At 45.6% G+C, this 22,991-nt stretch overlaps 1 protein-coding gene across 3 annotated transcripts in view; it reads right to left on the bottom strand.

The window, feature by feature from the left end:
• PLD1 (phospholipase D1) overlaps positions 1–22,991 on the bottom strand; it is a 61,347-nt gene that overhangs the window by 22,773 nt on the left and 15,583 nt on the right. For 2 of the 3 annotated variants that reach the window (XM_039713534.1, XM_039713535.1), the window contains exons 1-14: positions 21,092–21,245; positions 20,630–20,757; positions 20,187–20,332; positions 19,331–19,439; positions 17,851–17,916; positions 12,188–12,246; positions 11,630–11,722; positions 9,058–9,210; positions 8,207–8,356; positions 7,333–7,416; positions 5,576–5,657; positions 3,377–3,487; positions 1,941–2,147; positions 270–486 (exon numbers count right to left, since the gene is read on the bottom strand). In XM_039713534.1, coding sequence (XP_039569468.1) covers positions 270–486; positions 1,941–2,147; positions 3,377–3,487; positions 5,576–5,657; positions 7,333–7,416; positions 8,207–8,356; positions 9,058–9,210; positions 11,630–11,722; positions 12,188–12,246; positions 17,851–17,916; positions 19,331–19,439; positions 20,187–20,332; positions 20,630–20,757; positions 21,092–21,245 — 1,759 coding nt within the window. Of the gene's footprint in view, positions 1–269; positions 487–1,940; positions 2,148–3,376; positions 3,488–5,575; positions 5,658–7,332; positions 7,417–8,206; positions 8,357–9,057; positions 9,211–11,629; positions 11,723–12,187; positions 12,247–17,850; positions 17,917–19,330; positions 19,440–20,186; positions 20,333–20,629; positions 20,758–21,091; positions 21,278–22,991 lie in introns of those variants that run through there. The other variant, XM_039713533.1, reaches the window with a different exon arrangement.

A 22,991-nucleotide genomic window follows, 5' to 3' on the forward strand; every position in this document is an offset into this window, starting at 1 on the left:
CATACACTGTATCACATCATCTGAGGGCTCATGAAAATTGCTAATTAGCTAAATAAAAAAATCCACAAAAAACCTTTCTTCTCTATTTTGCAGTGACACAAATTTACATGTTGACTACACACAGCTATTATTCTGATAGTTAGGTAACTTGTCAGCTTTCCCTCCATACAAAGAACACATTGCCCTAGAAATCATGTGAACGTGCACATACACCCACCCACCACCTCCACACATCCTTTATACACATTTTTTAGCTGAACATCACTCACTTGACTCACTGTCGATGCTGCTGACGCTGTCAGCGTGGTGTATGCCGTGCTTGTGCAGGTGCTTGTAAATGCTGAACCTTGAAAACTTTTTGGGTTTTCCTACTCCTTTCATCTTTGATGTGTCTGTGGCATCATCAGCATTTCTCTCAAACAAGTGGCTCTCTGGGGCCAGACCTTGAGGCTGCAGTGGGACACGTTCAGTCGACTCTGCTGCAGCCTGAAAAGACACAAGATATGGCTGCAGGTAAGAAAAGGTTCCCCTTTAACTACAGATTCTCGTGCAGATCAGTGCTCAGAAACAACCACGAGCCAAATTTTGCTCTGTGACAGACACTCTTCAGTGGGAACTAGGCATGCTTTCTGGGGAGAGTCTGTACTGAGGAGGCACACACCAGGAAAGCCTAGTAATATTAGCAGTAATATTTGGATCCATAAATTTACTCTGGATTATTACTACCCTTGAAATTCTTATCAACCTAGACCACTCAAATTTTTAGAGACATGTGGTTGCATAGAGCCCCAGGTTAGCAGAAAGCTCAGCAAACAAGGCAGCTGCTGAGGATACAAACAACAAACATTTCAGAGCACTCTTCAAGTGCTTACTCTGCATTTCTAAGTTTTTTAAGAAAAGAGAGGTTGCCCAGAGAAGTTGTGGATGGCCCATCCCTGGAAGTGTTCAAGGCCAGACTGGACAGGACATGGGACAACCTGGTCTAGTGGAAGGTGTCCCTGCCCACGATGGAGGTAGGAACAACATGATCTTTAAGGTCCCTTCCAATCCAAACCATTCTAAGATTCTATGATTTTAAGAACACAGACTTCAAATTTTGACTGCTGTTCCAAGCTCCAGTGGGAACCCAGCTCTCTTATTTCTGTGCCCTAGCAAGGGCTTGTCAGCACCTAGACCTAAAGAGTCATTTCATTCCTAGATCCTTCCTCTCATCACTTACTTGTCATTAAAGCTCCAAAATCCAAACCAATGCTCAGAAGAGGACACAGCCCATTCCCTTCTCCCTAGACCTGCCATGGCTGACTGTGGTCACCAGCTGAACCCAACCCATTTATGTGCAGGCCTGGGAACTTACTGGGGAGAAGGCAACCACAATACGCTGGAGAGATGCACCATTGGCTCCAGGCATTCCCCATAGGATAGGGTGAGGAAAGAGGCTTCTCCCATGGTGTTCTGCAGCACTATATTAATTTGTCCCAGTTCTGTCTTCCCCCTTGTCCCATTGGCTTTCCCTACCCCTTTTACCCTTGTATGTTAACGTTTAGCAAATTCTCCCTTCCCTGTTTCCCCATTGATTTGTGTAACCCCACCCATCCACCCTGGCATTCCCTATTGGTCCCTTCCCTGTGTACCGCCCCTGAGCCCTCAGACCATTGGATCCCTGACGCTCTTCTCCAGCCCCTCTTTTCCTGGACCCGCCTTTGTCTTTGCCTATTAATACCCTGGACCCTCCTTTGCCCATTTATACCCTGGACCCTCCTTTATCTTTGTCCCCCAGACTCATTCAGCGCTGCCCTAATTAAAGCACGTTGGAACTCCACGCCTGGACCCTCTGGTGTCTTCACTCCGGAGATGATGAATGTGGGTGTGTGTGTGCTGGTGCTCCTGTGGCTCCCACCCCCTGGGGAAGGCTGCATGCACCACCTCCAGCCCACACTCACAGCCAGGTTGGCAGTGGACACCGACTTGACGGCGGCGGCGCGCTTGACGCTGCCCACGTCGGTCAGGCGGTGCTCGTCGTCGTCCCAGCGCCCGTAGGCCAGGTCGATGCCACCCACAAATGCCACGGACTGGTCCACGATCACCAGCTTCTCGTGGTGGGCCCACAGGTACACGGAGGAGGACACGTGGTCTGGGTGCCTCATCACCTGCGAGGAAAGCAGCATCCGAGCTCAGCGTCGTTGTCAAATTTAAATCCTGCCAGGCAGAGAGCTGGTCAGCCTTTTTGGGTGGTTTGGGGTGATGGGGAAATGCTGGAGTTGTCACTGGATGCATCCACTGCTTAATTACTGAAGCTACTCAATTTCCCCATAGCTGGTGTCAGCCATATGGCAGGCAGGTGTTTCCCCAGGATGCAGGAATCCCAAGCAGCAATGATTACTGATGCTGGGATAGGTCACCCTTACAACAGCTTCATAAGAGGACCACAGTCAAAGAAACTGCTTCAGCTGAGCTGTAATAGCTGAGCTTTCAAACACAGAGCCTGCTCTGAAAGAAAACAACATATTGGTGATCTGAGTCACTTCTTTGGTTGTTGCCACCACACAACTGAAATGAGAAGTCGGGTGTTTTTTTTCTCCCCACTAAAAATCAAATTGTTTGGCATTTGTTTAGGAATTTATTTTTTTTTACAATTGTCTATGGAACCCTAATTTCCATATCTAAGCTCAGAGTTTTATTTATGATGTTAGAGCCACTAGACCAGTCTCCTGGAGAAAAAGCTACCAAGTTTCACCTGGCTGCTCCCAAAACCTGTGACACTGCTCGTGTGTATCATCCAGTTTTGCTACAATGAACAGATGCTTCCCTTTGCTGTGACAACTGATCAAGTGAAAATAAATCAATTATGCTAGCATAACAAGTATCTTCCTGCTCATTAAGGTGTATGTATATCTAAAGACTGGATCTAACCTCATCTACTGGTTTGTCTGCCACAACTGATTTTCTGCTTGGTGCCAGAAGAGCAGTGTAACAGCACAGGACAGGGCAGTGCTGTTCTTCTGTGGTGGGAATATTAACACCCAGTGTTGACTCTCATCATTCACATTTGAGCAGAAATGCTGAAATAAGACAACACTCTCAATCTGTAATTTTCCATTTAATATAATCCCATTAACTTGTCACATGAAATACACTTGTGAATTAAAGCAAATAGTTGCTTTGGCAAATCTAAACTAAGCAATTTTATGTTCCATTAGAACCTAAAGAAAAGAAGTTGCCAGATGTGGCCTCAGCATGTGGGTATACCTTGTCAGACACACTGCAATGGTGGGAAACACTCCTGAACCTGCAGTTCCCACCTAAACACACCAGGGTCAGCACCAGCCATCAAGAACAACTGAATGCAAACACCCTCCACACAGCCCTGTGCAATTACCTTGATGTTTGGATGCAGGTGCATCAGTGTCCGCTTGCTGTATTCACTGTTGATCCCCAGGGCAAGCTCCACCTCTTTGTACAGCATAACAAAAATTCTCACTCCTTGTTGCTGTCAGAAATAAAAAAGAACACATGGAATACAGGCACATCAACAGACAGTGTCAGTTTCCAAAGGGAGGAAAAGCTAAGAGGCAGTAAATGTGTGGTGTCTGCTGATGGAAATGCTGACTGAGGTTACTTGCTCTTGGTTATGCTCTTCCAGATCCTCCATGGGGACCCCACAGCCTGGTAGGACCTGCCTGCTTGGGAAAGCTCTCCAGCTTTCTGAGAAGGGCTCAGTACCTGGGTTTGTGTGGGTTTTGTTGTTTTGTCTGAGCTATGCCAAGACCCATCCTACAGCAGCTCCTTTTGCACACCCTTTGAGGTAGATTTTACAAGCATGATTCACTCCAATCATGAGTCATGTTCATCCTCTAAAGTTCAGTGTTCTGCTGGTTCATGCTGCCTTGAGGGTTGCCCACAGTTAAATGTCCCTGCAGGATGACATGACCAGTGAGGTTACACAGACAATCCCCCTCCTGAAGGGGATGTCACCAACTCAACACCAGTAAAGAGGTTCTTTCTGCTGGTAGAGCTAAACAAACTCCTGGGATACAGTGAGCAATGCTAAAAACATGGTGATTTTTGTGACCAGCATTGTATCCATGGCAGGATTTCTGAAAACTTTGTTAAAGCACTTTCAAATGTGCCAAGTGCCTCCCAAACCTTGGCAAATACTGGTCACATACTGGGACACCTCCACTTCCCATAAATTAGCATGGATTAAAAGCATGCACTAGAGTTTGCCAGCTTAAACTTGGAAACTAAACTTTCCACAGCTTTTTGAATTTCTATTCCCATAAAGCTGCTACTAAGAGCTAAGGCAATCTCCAAATTGTGGATGATATTGTGCTCTCCACTGCACCCAGGGGAGTCCAAGGCAATGCTGCACACACAGCAAGGACAGCCTCAGCCCTACACCATGACACCAGCTTGCTGATGCCCTGTTGAGTCAAAGGAACACCACAAGCGACAGAGCAAGTATTTCCAGAGACTGACCTCACTCACCTTACCACAATGTTTTTATGATCATAAGAAAATCCATGTCAATGTGACAAAAAGAGCCAAATTGCTTCTTTGAGTGAGTGATGCCTTGTGGCCAGTTCATTTTTGCCAGAAAATAAGAGTAATTCCAAATCAACAACAGTCAGACACAAAGCTCTCATTTTTTATCTAGGTACGTGGAGGGGTGAGGACTGTGATGACAACTGGCTTGAAAGGGGAAAAAGTCAAAGATATTTCAGCATGTCAGAATCACAGAATGGTTTGGGCTGGAAGGGAACTTCCAAGATCATCTTGTTCCACCCCCAGCCATGAGCAGGGACACTTTCCACCAGGTTGCTCAGAGTACCATTAGCATGTCAGAATCACAGAATGGTTTGGGCTGGAAGGGAACTTCCAAGATCATCTTGTTCCACCCCCAGCCATGAGCAAGGACACTTTCCACTAGACCAGACTGCTCAGAGTACCATTCAATCTAGCCTTGAACAATTCCAGGGATGGGGCAGCCACAATTTCCCAGGCAACCTGTGCCAGGGCCTCACCACCCTCACAGGGAAGAATTTCTTCCTAATAGCTAATCTAAACCTGCCCTCTTTTAGTTTAAAGTCTCCGTCCATGGAATGCAAAGAATTCTGCCCTTCTACTACAGCAAGAATTCAAGAGGTTTCCCTTGGAATGGGAACAAACCTTGTGACTCACTGGTGATACCGGCAAGCTCTTTTTAGCACCGGTGTTATCACAGGGTGTGTGAACAGCTGGAGCACAGCCCACCCATAAACACACCACAAAGTGCTCAGCCTTTCCTGTACCTCTAAATTGCATAAATCACAGGGAGAGCAGAGAGAGTAGCAGATCTTTGACCCTACCAGGAACTGGGAACCAAACCTGGGTCAATCAGAGAGGATCTAACCTTCTGCCTCTGAGCTCTTCCAAACCCAAACGAGGGGAACAAATCAAAACACGTGGTTTTCCAAGGCCACTGATGTGAGGCTTTAACTCTCCTATCTATCAAAATGAATGGTGGAAGTGCTCCAGCCCCAGTATGACCCCTGGCTGGGTGGGTGCAGGTTGAAGGGTGCAGCTGGAGCTCACTTACTGCTTTCCTCTTGAGGATGCAGTCCAGCCGCCAGCGATTCCCTTCCACCACTGGTCGCTTCATGAAGATTTCTGGGCTCAGCCTAAGAAAATAAAGGTGTATAAAAACCACAGCAGATGTAGCCTGCAAACAAAGCACTGGCATGAATAACCAACTTGGGAAGCAAAGGAATTGAAGTTTAAATAAAGTGGATGTGAAAGTTCATGTCCCAGAGTGATGCATTCTCCAATATCCTGCTCTTTGTTCTTTAATAACTGAGCATTACAGAGGGCAGGGGACATGCCCAGCACATTCATCTTCATATTCAATAACCCACGAGACCAGGCTGAACAGTGATGTATAAATAGGGAAATTTGGACTCTATCTGTGAAAGAAAGATGCAACAAAAGAAAACCCTGAGGATTTTCTGAAAGAAATATGCAGACACAAAAAATAAATAAGAGTGGGATTTCAGTTCTCCTGGCACCTGAGCTATCTCAACAGAACAGATTTGTGCTGAATTTTCCTTGGTGCCTAAAGAAAAAGCAATAGAATCTCTCAACAGGACATGTTATTGCTTTAAGGATTACAAGAAATAGTTAAGCAATCTCAGCTAACTCCTGCACAGCAAGGTGACAGAATTTCATTCCTTTACTTTTGTACCAAGCATAGCAACTTGGGCTTGGATAAAGCATATTACTACATCCTATTTTTATCTTATACATCAAGTTTATGTAAGTTTTGGAATCCATGATACTTTAACAATCATGTGAATAAAACACCAAGTAAGAGACAATGAGTCTGAAAGGAGATGTTCTTGAACTGCCACCTGATGTTGCATAGGTGGAATACATGAGCATTAGGCTTAACTGTGGTAATGGCAGAAAACAGATTTACCCCACCAAATTCTAACATGGTATGTAGTTTTCTCATAATTTCCTCCTAGAAACTAATTCTCCCAGTTCCCAGAGGCAGCAGATAAGCAGTCAGAGGTTCATTTCACAGGCAAGGAAAGGAGCACAGAGATGTGCCTAAGGTGAACAGGAAATCTGAGTCATATCTTGGAAGCCTCCCATGCCCATGGTCCAGGCTGACTCAGGCAGATGAACCTCCAGAAAGGCAAGACATGGGCAGCCACAACCAGCACCCAGCCAGGAGACTGCCCAGTCTGTGAGAGCATACCCTTTTCCTGACACAAACAGGAACCAGAGCACTGCAGAAACACATAAACTAGGTAACAAGTGGGCAGAGCCACGTCCTTTGGCAGACACACAGCTCAGAAAAGGTGACAAAGCTCCCCTCCTCCCTTATCTGGCCCATTTAAGAGCACACCAAAAGGACACACCACGAGATGCTCTCACACTTGGCATGAGGTTTCCCAAGGCAGTGAGGAGGAGCTGAAAGGGGATCCCATAGCACTGTTGAGCATCCTTTTCCCCTGATACACTGAAAGACACCCATGCCCCTCAGCCTAGCAGCTATTTACACTCCTGAGGAGCCCCTCAATCTACCACGTGTGCAGTTCAGGTGCTGCCTCCGTGTGATTTCAGGCATTTCTGTGGAGGGAGACAACCAAGCTGTTGATCTGAAGCGTGTGCTTTTGCTGCCAGCCCTCCTGAAAAGGCCTTTGAACACAACACAAGGAGAGGTTTGGGTGTGCTGCCAAACCATCTGGCTGCAGGGCTAGCTGCCATACTGTAGGGCTCCGAACAGTGCCGCATTGTCGGGAGCGTCCCCGGAGAGACAGCTGGGCAACACCCAAACATGTCAGTACTCACCACCAATCTGTGATGAAAATTTCTTCCTTAGCAGCTTCCATGGCATTTGCGACGTCTTCAAAGTACCACTTGGCATTGACATACCTGCAAAAGCAAACAGAGTGCAGAGTTATGCTTCCTCCCCTTCATTAAACAAAGTACACAGCTGAAGAGTGTTGGGGTTCTGTGTTAATGACATTTACGTTCTCTTCTCAAAAGCAAACACCATCCTAACTTCCAGAATCAGGACAACATGCAGGGAGAATTCTATGCTGTTATCAGTAGCTTGATGAAACAGCACAATAAGGGAATATTAAGTGCCTCTTGGCACTTCTGCCAACTTCACACAATATTCCTGGGTGCTGCTTGACATGCAAGCCAGATTTGTCTCTCAGGAAAGGATGATGGAATGGTGCTTCCTTTGATTTATGGGAAGTACTCAGGCAGAGGTTGTTGCAAAGCAGGCGGTGCAGGGAAGGCACTGGTCTGCTTCCAGCTAGAACCCAGTTTTTGAGGCACTTTTAGGAATGCATTAGTGCAGTCAGGTTACACTGGGGACAGAATGATTTCTCAGGGGCTGCTGTGTGCATAAAGCCCAGCCCATCCTCCCAACTATATCCAGATCTGCATTTGTTGATTCCCTCTTCTTCTTTTTATCCTTACAATGACAAATACCCAGCACCTTTGAATTTAAACATTACTTGACTTGCAAAACACCATGAGCTGCGACGCTGAGAGCTCCTGCCACCAGCTCTGCTACTCTGTCACTGGTGAAGAAAGCCTCGTTTGGTTTTTTTTTTTGCAACTTCTTTATTATCACCAGTCCCCAGAGCTACCAAGGCTCCCAGCTCTGTTGATCAGAGGAGCTGAGGGCAGGCAGGTAGCAGGTGCTCACCACTTGGCCAGGGTGTTCTCCTGCACGGCCGCGTAGGAGCCGAAGCGATGCTCCGTCAGAAAGTCCTTGCCGTGTTTCCGGATGAACTCGTCTATGCCCTGCCTCCACCACTGGGCATGTCTGTAGCTGTTACACTTCAGAATCAGTGACCTGTAAGAACACACGAAGCACAAGGCAGGAGGCTGAAGCCATTTGCATTTAACTGGGCTGCTCCTCACTGCCTGTCCGTGTTGGTAAATGCATCAGTACCAGTCATATTTTATTTACGCAAAAAGTAGGGACGTGGCTGCTTTGTTTGCAAAAGAATGCACAGCACTGAGCTGCTCTGAGTGACTAACACTATTGCACTGCCAAGCACAAAAAACCCACCCATGTTTAAATTATTAGCACCAGCTTAACTTGGAGTTGGAGCCAGCCAATGTTGTATTTTTTAAGAGATGAATTTATACTGTGCGCTAAAATAAAAACATTAAATGTCTCTTTATCCCCCACTAGCATGTCTTTTGAGCAATACTCCATTGGGATGCAGAAGAAAACATCCCTGCTTGCAGCTTAAAGAGAACAGAGTGCCTAAAAAAATTACCTAAGCAATTGCTGCCAAACCAGACTGTGCAACTCAGCATGCACCATGGCCCCAGGCCCCAGCAATAACCACAGGGATGGACAAACAGAAGCTCCAAATGCCTCATTAAGGCATGGGAAATAATCAGCATTAGGGCCAAATCCCCAGCACGTCTGAGCACACCAGCAGCAGCCACCCAGGCTTGTTAACCACTCCTGCAGGGCAGCATCGATTTCTCCTTAAAAAGCAAAAGCAAACTAAAAGGGCATAAACAAAGTTGTTTTCTTACCTGGAAAGATTGTCAATCTGCAACCCGTATTTCGTTTCTGTTTCTTTCTGGCCTATCTTGATGTTGAATTCCTTATCAACCAGCAGAACAAAGGAAATGGCCCCTGAATCAGGCTTCATGTACATCAGGAAGGAGTCCTTCACAACCAGCCACCTGTACAGACACAGCAACCATGTCACCTGGATTTCACACCCATGCCAGGCCTTAAAACATGAGCCATGAAAAGAGCTAATAAAATGGAGAAGTGCTTCTTCAAAAGACATGCAAGTAATTTATCTAGGAAATCTACTAAATGGTAAAAATTATTCTCAGGAGCTAGACTGGGGGTGGTTTTCTTGAGGAGAAAAGTGTCTATTTTACAAACTTGGGTAATGAGTTTTAATTCAATATAGGACTTTTAGAGTTAAGTAAATAACTCCTTTTTACAAGTCTTTAAAAATACAGGTTCCCTTGTTAAACAAAACCCCTGAGAACCTCCCTGGTCATAAACCTCTGAGCATGAGGCAAGGTGCAACAAGCATTTCTCCATCCCTGATTTTTATTCAGCTTGCATGCTATATGGGAGTTATTTGACATTTCTTACATTAATTCTGATGCTAGGATCACTTTCACTCCTATCAAAATATATGAACGAGGCATTTTGGAAAGCTTTTATTGCCAAGCAACAGGCACCCTGTCACAAACACATGAGGAGGGATGACCGGCAGGTTTTACATAAATATTGTAGCCTGAAGGCAACTCTGGGAAAAAAACACATTTTTTACTGTGAATGGCATTTCTAATTTTTTCTCCCCCTGCAGCGTAGCTGGGGTAACCAGCCCCCTCTGTCCCACACAGGTCTCCATCACCAGACCTTCTCTTCATTCTTCTGCACACTCAGAAACACACAAAGCAGCACAAAACACTGCAAAAATCTGTTCATTCTTATATCTTTAGTAACAGCCTCAGCTCCTCAGCTACTTCCCGTATTTTTTTATTAGATACCGTAATTTTTTTTTGTGCTTTCAGGGCCCTGAAACAGTTACCTGGCATCACCTCTCATTTGGTGACAAAATACCTCCCCTCTCCATTTGGCCCATAATTTCACTCTTAAACATCCCACGGGGTGTATTTCCAAATACTCTCCCTTCTGTTTTTCCCAGGCAGCTCTACATGCCTGAGGAGTCTTGCCTGTGCCCACTCACAGCTTCACCCCACTATCCTCCTCCATGTCTTAAAATCCTTCCTTTAAATAACCCTCTCTGGGAGATATTACTGTTATTTGCTTATTTATTGATGGATAAACTATCAGTCCAGTGGGCCAAGATGGGAATTTACTGTCTCACTTGTGATATTCTATTCACAATCCCACTCAAACACTTCTCCTACCCCTTTTCTAGCCTCTAAAGAAAAATGAAGATCCATCAGAGCTGGGTGTGCTACTGTCCCCACTACAGCCTGAGCTCTGGACAACACAAGAAAGGGTTAACTGAGGAATATCAAGAAGAAAAGGCATTTTTCCATAAAAAAGAATTGGTGACGATTTAATGATTTGACCTGAAGGAAGGTCACATCTTTGTCTCCTTGTGCCCTCATTACAGAGATCTTCTGTAAGCCTAAATTAAGAAATGTTGGAAAGACTGTGCAGAAACAGGACCTTTTCTTCATAAGAATGCAGAAAGGTCTTGTTGGAACACAGAACAAATAAAAATAAAACTAATGACAGCCCATGGGTAATGCTAAAATCCAAAGGTGCATAATGCCTGGGGTAAGCTCCACTGACTAAGAAATTGCTGCTGTAAGGCAGATATGGGCTATTTGAATTTTCAGAGGGAGAGATTTGCCTGGGAAGGGCATGCTCCAGGAAATACACGCTGCATTTTTTGGAGGCTGGCTGGTAACACAGGTACTGCCCCACAGCACACATCTCCCTGTGCTGCAGTCCTAGGCAACACAGAGACCTAACACAGAGGGTAAAGGGAAACAGCAAATTATGTCTGTGTGCAGCAGGAAGGGACATGGGAACAGGAGAAAACATTGGCATTCAATACCTGCATTAATCAGCAAGAGGCAATGTATTTAATGCCAAAGTTAATTGCACCAAACAGCTCCTTAGCGCTGCAGCTCACACCTGATTTGATCCTGCCCTGAAGGAGTCCAAAGAGTGTTTCAATTAATTGATTTCCATTTTGTAAATTGAGGAAGGGAAGCTCAGAAGGCCAGGCTGAAATCTGCCTGCGGCAGGTCACCAGCTACATTCCCTCCCAAAGGCACAGAGCCACCTGTGCTCCCGCAGCAGGGAAAACTGGGCACAGTCTGGGAGGTCACTGCCATTTCTGTCAGCTCTAGGAAATCTCAGATTTTCTCTGGAGTAACATGTCCCTTCTGTGAACTCCAAAGGAGAAAAAAAAACCCCACCACACAGAAGGTGAGGCAGCAAACAGCCCATGGGCCCTTCCAACCTGAAAATCTGTGGCTTTCATAAAAATAGCAAGATTCTCTCCCACAGATTTTTTAGGAGAAAGAGACAAATGGGGGTTTTTGTGTGCCCAGGGAGCACGTGGCATCCCCACCTGTGCCACCCCAGCAGTACCTTTTGGACCAGCGGTAGCACATCCTGCCTTGGCCACAGCAGTTCAGGCCAGGAATGCGGTGGCCCCCGGAGCGCTTCATGATGAACCCTTCTCTGCAAGGACAGAACAGGCTCAGGGTGAGGATGGGGCTCACCTGGAGCTGCAGGGGGGGTTTGAACACCCAGCCCTTGTGCCTAGGGCTGGCTCTCCAACTGTGCCCTGAAAGCTGGATAAATGGCAGAAATAACCCCCCAGAAGAAAATAATGGAGTTTTAAAAAGCACAGAGTCACATTTCACAGCACTGGAAGCAGAAAATAAAGTGGCTCAACAGGGAGGGCAGCAGGGAGGGAAGTGTGGAAACCCCATAAACACTGTCTTGTAAAGCAGCTCACTCTCAAAAACATTTCTCCAAATTGTAGCATTTCTGTCTGAACAGTAATAATTTTTCATATCTAGATGGCAAAATATCTCCCAGTCAGTTAGTACTGAGAATGGAAAGCTATTAATTTTAACAGTATTTATGTATAAAGCCATGCTCTTAGTGAATCCTAACTCACAAAGACAGCTCACAACTCACATGCCCTTCGGTCCCAGGTCGTGGATGAATGACAGCTGGCTTACTCCAACAAACTCCATCTGGCAAAGAAAAAGAGATTCCCCCATCTTTATAACCATGAAATCCAAAAATGTTTTTCCTTTATCAAAGTGGCCTGCCATAAAGACCTACAGGACATCCAGAGCAGATGTTATCCACCATCACTTAAGCATCTCCAAGAAGACCAAGGAAAGTATTTTGGCTGAGTTTTTTGTTTGTTTATTTTAGATGTACTTTGGAGACCACATTTCAGGACAATTAAATTAAAATACATCACAGGTATTTGGTATTCTCCCTGGTATTCTCCCTCCTGGATCTTTGGCTGAAAAAGGACTCAAGTTTGACACTGTTCAGGAGTCTGTGTGATCTTGGCTGGCTACCTGAATCCTCTCCTCCCTCCAGGGACCCTCAAAGAAAGACTGCAAAGGAAATGAGGACACATGCCCAGAGCAGGGAGCACAGTTTAAGTCCCCTACCCCACGGAGACACCACAGGAGGGCTCAGCCCCACCACCATGAGCATCCTCCAAGGCCACTGCAGCAGGTCAGTGCTGGACACACATCACTGCCCATCTGGTTCCAGGAACCAAAAACCCAAAGGAAAACCACAGTGGGGCAGGAGGAGAGCAAGTTCAAATCCCAGAATCCAGGAACCTGCCTCCTCATGGCTCCTCCTGCTTCAGCAGGGATTGCAGGGAACAAAACAGTGAGCAAAGCCAGTGAGAAAGCTCAGCATGATTACATTCACCTCTAAAAATAGGACACTGGGCAATTCTGACCCAGCAGGCTTTTCTTGGCACAGCAGGACATTCCTGGCAGTGTGCTGGTTATTAGCCCTGGGCCCCTTTAGCAGGGAGAAACATTCTCCCAGGGTGTCCTGTGCAGGACAGGGCTGGGGCAGGCACAGCCCTGTGAAGGAGTTGCCTGGCACAGCAGAGCCCTGTCTGCACCCAGGCACTTCTAATTTATTGTCACAGCAAGTTGTCCAAGTGCAGAAAGGTGCACAGGGCAGGTGTCACTGTCCCTTTGGCCAGGCAGCAAGCCAGAGGGAACCTCTAACAGCACATTTTGGCCATAAACCCTGCTGGGACTGCAGTCCAGGGCTCAGCCCATGCTCCTGATTGGAGTGGGGATAGGAGGCAGCCTTGTTATCAGCTTCAGGATATGCCCACCCCTACCCACAGCAACTCCAAGAAAAGGCTTTCTCCTCTCAAGGAAAGGGCCACTGTCATCTCTCTTTGGTAAACCAGCCTCAGGGCCCTCATCAGCAAAATGCAATTTTGCACAGGAATTACACAGGTGGCCCCCTAAGTCTGAAAGACATTTTCAGACACCAAGTATAACAAAAAGTATCAGTAAATTTGGGGTCAAAGTCTATCTTGCCATTACAATGAGGTTAGCACAGGCTCCTTTCCCAGTATCATATTTTTTTCCCAGAACACAGCAGTAGGACTGAAGATCTTTCCATCTCCTCATGCTTAGCTACTCCTGGGATTTTCCCAAACTTCTCATATCAGCCAAGGCCATGAAGAAAAACAAAAGACACTATTGCTTTCCTCTGAGTATCTCAAGGACATAAAGTAACCTCTACCCAACTGAGGCAATTTTAATGCTTTGATTTTAGGGTGATTTCAGCCTGTTTTCAGAAAGTGGTTAGAACAAGTCATTCCATTCTATTTTACCAACCATCTTGCTCTCTCTGTTCTCCCTAAGTGTTCTGGAATAGCACCAGGTGTGACCAACAAACGTTTCAGCTGTTTCTGCAGCAACACTCAGAGCAGGGTGGGAAGTGTTTGAAAAAATCCAGTGTATCCTACAAGCCCTCATCAGAGGTCACATGCAAATTCTCAGGCCAGTTCTTTGTCTGGATCCCATTTTAAATTCTTCATGGCATTTCCTATCAGGCAAATCAGAAACCCAGACATCTCTCTCACAGTGGGCACACACACAAAAAAAGCACAGAAATGTCAAAACCCTTTGAAAATGCTGGCTGGAACCAGAAAGCTGGCAGGAATTTGAGGAGCACTGCATGCAGAGAAATAATGGTCCTCAAAGAAGCAAAAAGAAAAGCCAAGAGAAAAAATTACTTTCAGAAACAGAACTACCACTACATAAAAGAGAAAGAAAGATTGTCTGGCAGCACAGCAACCTCTTCTTCAGCCAAGCAGTCTCTGGAACAGCAGTGACAGGAGCCCATCCAATACACTGATCAAGTGTTGGTTTGTAAAAAAAAAATAAATTAATTAAATAAATTCCAGCAGTTAGAAGGAAAATTCCCCAGCGTAGTACAAAACGTCTGATAGAATGATTTATTGTTCCAATTAGCTATTTTTACTGTCACAGTGTCTCATCTGAGGTGCTCAACATTCACAGAGAGGCTGGGAGAGGCAGGCAGGAGCTTTCATCTCCGTCACATCAGAATTCTTGCGCTGCCCAGCTGCCTCCCTGGGATCTGGCATCCCACTCTGGTTTCAGAGAGACCCACAGCAGGATGGCTTTGGCATGAGATATGGGCCAGGAGAATGCAGCTTCAATGACTTTGTTGTGGCAGACAGGAGTGATGGGCTGCAGGAGGACAGGCTATGGAAGGTGGAGAACCAGCTGCAAGGTGTTCAAACCATCCTGTCCTGCCAGCAATGTGGAGCATGCATGATTTATGTAAGTAAAAATTTCACAGAGTATCTGCATTTCAGAAAGGATTCAGCCTCTCCATGCTGTATTTTTTCATTTTGACTCTTGCTCTTTATTTAGTGGGTTCAGAAATGCATCAAAAGCTGATTGGCACTGGTCACTAGCAATAACGTGGAATTACACACTCTTCAGAATGATATTGTTCAGCACAATTTCTTACACACAAAAAAATTGCTTATACAAAATACACATTAATGTGCTGCATTTCAAGTGTAATAGCTAGAAATATTGATGGGTTGGGTGGGGACCTCCACAAAGGTCTACAGATCCAAGCGCTGTATCAGAGGCAAACCAGGGGCCTCTCTCGCTTCTCAGCTGCTCTTAATTAATATGAGTCTTTTTTACTCTCTCTAAAGTTCATGAAAAACATTACACATATACACACACTCCAATCAAATCTTACTTTTCATTTTGCTTGGGCATCTTTTAAGCATGGGAGCTTGAACAAAAATAATGCAAAGGTCAGTCCAATTAATAAAATTTTTTAACAGATTCCAATTAAGTCTCAACATTTTGAGGCTATATTACTCTAATTTCCAATTTTCAGAAAAAGAAGTGTGAACAGTTAACACACTGGGATTCCCACAACATTCATTTTAATGGTAATTGTCTTCAAGCATTTTAGCCCAAAAGTACTATAAAAAGGTTTTGGAAAGAAGAAGACATGAGATTTAATCACATAAATCAAATGATTTTAAAATATATTAAATATAAAAAGCTAGATGATGTACAACCTCTCAAATGCCATGTAGTCATTGTGGACCTGATCCTTAACCCAACCAGTGACTTCAGGTCAGCAAATCCAAAGCCTGACTTGCAGGCTCAACTGTCTTAGTGCATGGCACATCCTCCAGACAGTGTATAAAGCACTTTGCTCTCACTGGCAAATAATAAATTAACCACAAACCCAAAATAAAAAAAAGTAAAAAAGCAAATTCATTAAACTGTGCAGCTCAGATGTAAAAAACATCTCCTCAGAGATGCTACTGACCCAAGCAGGCCCTTCACAATGACCAAGGGTTACACTGCAGGCAGGTCTCAGCTTGCCTTTGCAACTCCCAGCCTGATTTAACAGAGTTCCTGATTTTAAAAAATCCTCAGTGCATGGATTTGATGAGAGGAACACAAAGGAGTCCAAATGTGCTCCAAGATTAAGACAGTTACAGCATTTGTCAGCATCCAGGCAAAAGACTTCTCAACCACAGGAAGAGCAAAGCCCTCATTTTATTCTCAGGAGAACAAATACAGTTCCAGGGAAAGTGCCAGAAATCTCCACTTCAGTCTCGTCTGAGGATGGTGGGGGTGGTTTGGGTGCTGTTTTAAAGGAAGCACCTCCTTCCAGTGCTTTCTTCCAGCCTGCAGGACCCGTGCCGCCACCACGGGCAGCAAACGCTCCCTGAACACTTCTCTGTGGCCAAATGCAGTGAAAGCCAACAATAAACTGAGAATTTATGTGCAAAAGGGACATCTGGCTCCAGGGGCTGGGGACAGAAGGGCAATTCAGCCCAGGAGGGAGCACCCCACAGCTGCCTGGGAAGGCAGGGCTGCCCATCTCCTCTCCCAGCCCCCACTGTGCAGCCAGTCTCAAACCACAGCCTGGCCAAAGCATCACCCACGTTCTCATAGGAGCAGAAATGTTCCAAAATATTTTAAAAAGGCAACGCCTGCCTAAAAGTGACAAGATGGATCCACATTGTAAAATAACTCTCCCCCGCTCCGCATATGCTACTGATCAAAATTGCCAAGTTATCCCAATCTTGCTTCTAGAACAAAGGATGACTCTTTTCCACATGCAGCTCTTCACTGCTTTGGAATTAAGCTCCACAGCCTGTCCCCTAAAGAAGCACTCTAAGGAATGCAGCTTCCTCAGCCTGAAGATCTCCTGCCATCCAGAGCACAATGGCTAACTCCAATGGGCACTTTGTCCCAGGGAACAAGCAGAGCTCAACACTGAGCTCTGCAATAGAGCACACACAGTTTTTAAGTTTTTATACACAACATCCAGCTATGAGCTGCCCAACATCCCTACACAACGGAAATCCTGCAAAATAGAAGAATTTCTAACAACAGCAAAAGTGGAAGAGAAGTGGCTGCTACAGAAACCCAAAGTTCAGTCTGCATTTTTGGCTTGTTTGAAAACCAGGTGATCCCAGCTATCACTCTGTGCTCAGAAATGTCACCAAACTTGGCAGCTACTCAGTGCGTGCATCAGATTTTGCTGGTAACACAAAAGATGAAGTAACACAGTCATTATGCAGCCAAAAAAAGGGAAATAAATTACCATCCCCAAGAGATGTCACAGCTGCAGCTGACAGGTGAGGACTTCTGAAGAAACATTCGAGGATGAATTTCAAAAGAAATATTTTTGCTTAAAATAGGCCTGAAGCTGGATTTGACATCTCTTCTCATTTCAAGCAGTGTTGACTTGGGGAAATAAGCCAACTACCATCTCCCTTTGGAACTGACAAAGTACTCATTCACCTCTCTGGGTATCCCACACACACAAACTCAACATCACTAATGTCCAGGGAAACTGTACAGAACAGAAACCTGAGACAAATCTGCATCCAGAACTACACATAAAGCCCAGACTGAAGGAGCAAATACAAATATGGCTTGAATTCCAATTTTTAAAGTATTTAAAACTGTAACTTATCATCTTACACAGTCTGCAGAATTAAACAGAATCTCACTACATCATACATGTACAGCCAGCTGTCTGGACTGAACCAGCCTGAGGAGGTTATCACTGTGCTATACCAGCAACCTCTAGCCCTGAGTCATTCCTTTGGTTTTAATCATATTACATCTGTGTTGGAGAAATCAGCTAAGCCAAAATGCTCACAAAACAGCTGTAAAATGTTTCTTCCAGAAACTGAATGCTTTCTTCCAGTGAATTCAGCATTTGTAAAGTGAATGTTCTTTATGCAATTAAGCAAAGTAATTTCTACTTACTGTTCCATGGTAGTTCCTGTACATTGGCATTTTCAGGATATTTGTCAAGTAGTCCTCCAGCTGTTTCTACAATCAAAATGTTGAAACTTTAGATTGGATGTGGAGGTTTTTCTTGAAAATTCCTGTAATCCAACTGTCTGGCATTCAATCAAGAAATCAGACCCATTTTTCAGTTTGAGTGGATAAATAAATCCATTATTATGAGCTCACTGGATATCATAGCTCAGCACCATAAACAGTTTGGCCATAAACAGGTTGTTCACTGTTCATAGTCCTCTGTTTGTATCTTCCACCAGCAGACCTGCTCCGTGGCAGGGTCATTTTGGAGGTCAACTTTTGTGACTGAGCTAAAGTTTCAGAACAATTTAAAATACTAAATCAGTCCCCATTGTTTCTGACCCACAGGAATCAGCTCTGTGAGAAAACAGGCTCAGAGGCACTGAGAGAGCCTGTTTAACCAAAACAAAAGGTTCATGGAGTGAGTGACACAGGGACCATGCTGTCCTGTCCCAAGGACACAGAGAGCAGTGGCTGGGCCTGTCCTCCCCAGACAAGAGGGGAGAAGAGAAGAAACTGTTATGGGAGAAGCAATCTCTTACCATCCTCATGGTAAAGGGGAAAAGCAAAAATTAGACTGTCTGGGCATGGGAAACTGGGCACAGTCCTACAGGGCACAAAGCAAACTGAAGGGAAACATGGGCTGAAAAATAAAAGCATCTATACAACAGTTTTCTTCCTCTTTTAAACCCACATCTCCCTCCTCAAAGTTCCCACACATCAGAGAAGCTGTGAACAGCAGGGTTTCTGCATGGCACAGCCACAAGACACAATCCTTTAATCCTCTGGGCCTTGAAGTTCCAGTGGCACAAAGCCCAGGGAAGGAGGGAGGGAGCAGCAGAAAGAGAACGACAAGCACAGCCTGAACAAACACGGGGTTTTTAATTTGCGAGCAGAAAAGCTGCAATGAAGAGGTAGGAAGACATCCACCCTCTCCATGGAAGGGCCCATCTGTTAACATCTGATGAAGTTACACAGAACACGTGTGCCTGGGCTAAAATTACCCACTTCAGCATCAATAGCCTGGCTGTCATCTCCTCTTTCAGAGGGGGATGGCACTGAAATCTCTCAGAATTTGATGGCCACAGGGCTGCCTCCAACACGCAACTTGACTCTGAAAACTGCCTTGTCTATCTTTAAATCAGAGCAGGTGGGAGGAGGGGAACCACCACTCCCAGCATCACGGTGTTCCTCAACTGCAGAGAAAAGCTCTGCCCACATGCACCCCAGGAGCAGCATCCTCGTCATTGCACAGCAGAGGATTTGGCATTAAAGCTGGACTTGTCAAAGCCAAACTTTGTCAAGCAAAATACTGTAATGATACCAAACAAGGTTTTGATGGTGTGTGGCTTTGCAAGCAACCTTCCAGGCTTCTCTGTACCTCAGAGCATCCCTCTGGCCCCCAGAGTGAGGTGGCACTTACCCTCCTGCTGGAGAAGTGCTCCTCCCGCACCGTGCTCTCTGCGGTGTGCGGCAGACTCGGCATCTGCCGCGGCTCTCCCCTTTTGATGGATTGTCTTCTCACCGTGTGACTGCAGGGAAAAACACACCCCAGCATCAAGTCTCAGAGCTGCAAGTGTCTGTATGCCTTGACCCAAAACCCCTCTGCTGCAATGCCTTTATTTTAGCTATCCAAGAAGCCAGCGTGCTCCAAGTGTTTTAAAAACTAAAACACAACACAGCAGGATCAGTTTGATTTGTGAGGGCCAGCTTTTGGTCTCATAAGGAAAAGGAGCCTACATCCTATTTTTAGGGCATTATGTTCCTCCAGCTCTTAACCCCTCATAATTTTACTTTTCCTATCATATCCAAACATTTCTCTACATCAGAAGGCTTTTACCAACCTACACCACTTCTCTTCACACTTCTTTTCTGTTTCCTATTATATTTCCAGCCATCCCAAGCACCAAGGCCAGCCTGGCCAGGGACCCCCATACCTCCCACATCCTGCCCACACTGTCAGAAAGCCACAAAGCTCCAGCAATTTCCATTAGCATTATCATAACCCTTCCCCAAGTTCAAGGCAAATCCAGCTCAGAAGCTGATGACCCAGGAGACGTTTTCTGCGTCAGCAGAGAGATATTTACATCACTTAAGATTATGGCTGCTAAACACATAGATTAAATATTTTTATTATAGATGCTAAATATTCATGGAGACTGAATTCTTCTGCCCTCTCCCCCCTACAGCAAAGCAAATGGAAGCCAAATAGATAAGATATTAAAAGGTAACATTCTCATCTCCCAAAGCCCACTGTGTCCACAGGGACGCACACTCACCTCCTGGTGGGGATAGGGATGCGCACGAAGGCTTTGTACCTCAGCAGCTCCCTGTGAAACTCCTGGAAGTGCTTGAACTTCCTTTTCACGTGCCAGACAAACTCTCCATGGGTCAGCTCGATGGTGTAAACATTGGGGCTTGGTACCTGCAGGGGAGAACATCACCACATGGCATGCAAGTTTTGAAATAAGCCATTTTCCTGCAGCTGCTCATCTAAAGAGCCTTTATTCAGCTTTACTTAAGGATTATTGTGTGTCACGATTTCTTGTTCTGCTTTATTAGGTTTTATAAATAGACAGATAACCTTCTCTCCTAAGCATTTTCTGAGACACAGGCATTGCTGCTTCATCAGCCCATGAACAAGCAAGCGCAAAATTAAGGCACAAACAGCATTTTAAATACAGTTCTAGAGAAATCAAACAAAATCTCTGGAGGTTCTGACCTTCTTAGTGGAAGTAAAGCGTTCAACTTCCAACACACGCACTCGGACAGGACATCCCGTGAGGTACGTCTGCGTGCCCGGCTCTTTGAACCCATGGGTGTGGTAGATGGCAGAGAAGGGAATGCACACTGCAAGGACCACAAACCCCACAAAACTGTTAGCTCAGCAGCCTTGTAACAATCCATGAGAGCACGAAAGGCAGCAGACAGCAATGCTTTAACTTGGGAGCATTTATACAGCAGCATTAATTCCAGCAAAAGAGCAATTTTTATTAAGGAGAGCTCAAAGACAGGGTTACACAGAAGGGACTTGACTTGAGAAGCTCAAGTATTAAGAGCCTCCTAGTTATAAATCAGGATCAATGCTGGGCTTGGCAAAACCCCTGAGGCTGCAGCCTACCTGCCAACAGATTGATAAAACCCAGGCAGGACAAGGGATGAGAACACACGGGTGTCGACTCACCGGTGCCTTTGGGGTCAGTGAGCACCTCCGAGTCCACCTCCTCCCCCTCCACATGGAGCTCCCTGGTGTCCAGGCTCTCGATGATGTTGCTCATGTCTGCAGCGAGCTTCTTCAGCGTGGATGTGGCTGCATGGCTTTCTGCTCTCAGAGACATCTCAGGGGCCTGCGCTCAGGAGCCGCGGGGCGCTGGGGAGAGACAGAGCAGAGCTGTCACCACCTTCCCTGCAATGCAGGGCTGAAGGAAACCACTGGCAATGCATGGACACATCTTCCTTCCATCCCTTTACCCACATTCATCCCAACTATCCCACCCTACACACCCAATGGCAAATGTTCAGCCATAAAGGTGCAAACCATATCACTGCCTGGCCAAATCCCAGACTTAATTCACCTGGTGATGCATTTCCCAGGTCAGGCTACATGAAGGAAAAGCTCACTCAGAAAACCAGTAGGAGTTTTTGCTACATGTTCTTGGTTTGAGTGAAGCAGTGCTGAAAACTCCCAGCATTATTAAGATTTCCTCTATTTCTATGCTTCTTACACAACCGCCTGTGGTGTCTGCGTGCCTCGTGCTCTCCCACGGCTCCATCCTCTCAGCAGGCTCCAAAGTTACAGCTCTAAAGGTTCCTCTCCAGGGTCCCTGTACTCCTGATCCCCACAGAAAGCCTGGGAGCAACAAAGTAGACCCCACGTCTTCTGTGCTCACCCCTCCAACATCCCAGGCAGCTTCAGGGGACCAGCCCACTGTCCCTTAGTGATGGGGACACAGCCAGGGAAAAGGCTGCAGCCTGCTCAGGGCACTCAGAGGTGTTTGGGCACTGGTGACACCAGCACTCCCCATCTTTATTCCCACCCATCCATTCCAGGAGCCTGAGTCATGAGAAAAATGGGGAAGGAAGAAACAAAAAAAAAATAAAAAAGGAAACAAAAGTAAATCGATATATGAGGCATGGCCACTGACACTAGCACAAGCCCTCCCTGCTCGTGAGTATTTGCAAACCCTCTTCCTCTTCCTCCTCCAGGCTCTGCATCTCACCATGGGGCTGTGGAGCTGGCTGCTGGTCCTTGCACACAGCCAGGCTCCAGCTCCTGGGCTGATGATAAAAAGTCCCCTCAATCTTTGTCCTGCTCTGCAATAAATGTCACAGCTACAGTGAAAAAATATGGATGGGACAAACTGGCAACATTTTACAGAAGCCAATACAAGGATGCTCATTTATACTTGTGGAAGCTCTTACATTGTGTTAAAGAATGATTTTTCCAAGAAAGTGTGACATTTCTGATGTTAAGTTCTGCAAAGAACACTAGGCAATTATTCTTGTGTGAGCTCCACAACAAGAGCTGGGTATGCCGTAACTTGGAAATAATTTAGCATTTTAATAAATCATGTGTTTAGCTGCTTTTGAAAGACCATTCTTTATTATTGTTTCCTCTTGAAACAAGTCCATTATTTCATTACTGCATAAGGTTGATACCATGTATGCCTAAAAACATGCTAGAAGCAGCTGCCTTCAGAAAAAAAAATCCATTTGCACACAGGCTTGAATAAAGAAAAACTGGGTCAATCTCTTCTCTTATACCAAAGTAAATGTAGAAGAAACAGCTTCATCTTGGGAGTGAGGGCTCTGAGGGCCTGGCTGGCTCTGTCACCTTCCACCAGTGGCAGGGAAAGCCACCAGAGCACAGGAGGCTTTAGGACCAGACCAGGGCCCCCAGGTCACTTCAAGAGATCTGCATGAATAATTCAAATATAAACAGACATGTGAGTACCTCCTTTCCCAGATATACAATGAACTTTGGGGCAAAGTCCTGGTTTCAGCTGGGACAGAGTTAATTTTATTATTAGCTGATACAGCGTTGTGTTTTGGATTTAGGACCAGAAGAATGTTGATAACACACT

This window comes from Passer montanus, unplaced genomic scaffold (genome assembly GCF_014805655.1).
Source record: "Passer montanus isolate IOZ18808 unplaced genomic scaffold, ASM1480565v1 scaffold29, whole genome shotgun sequence".
Classification (NCBI taxonomy): domain Eukaryota; kingdom Metazoa; phylum Chordata; class Aves; order Passeriformes; family Passeridae; genus Passer; species Passer montanus.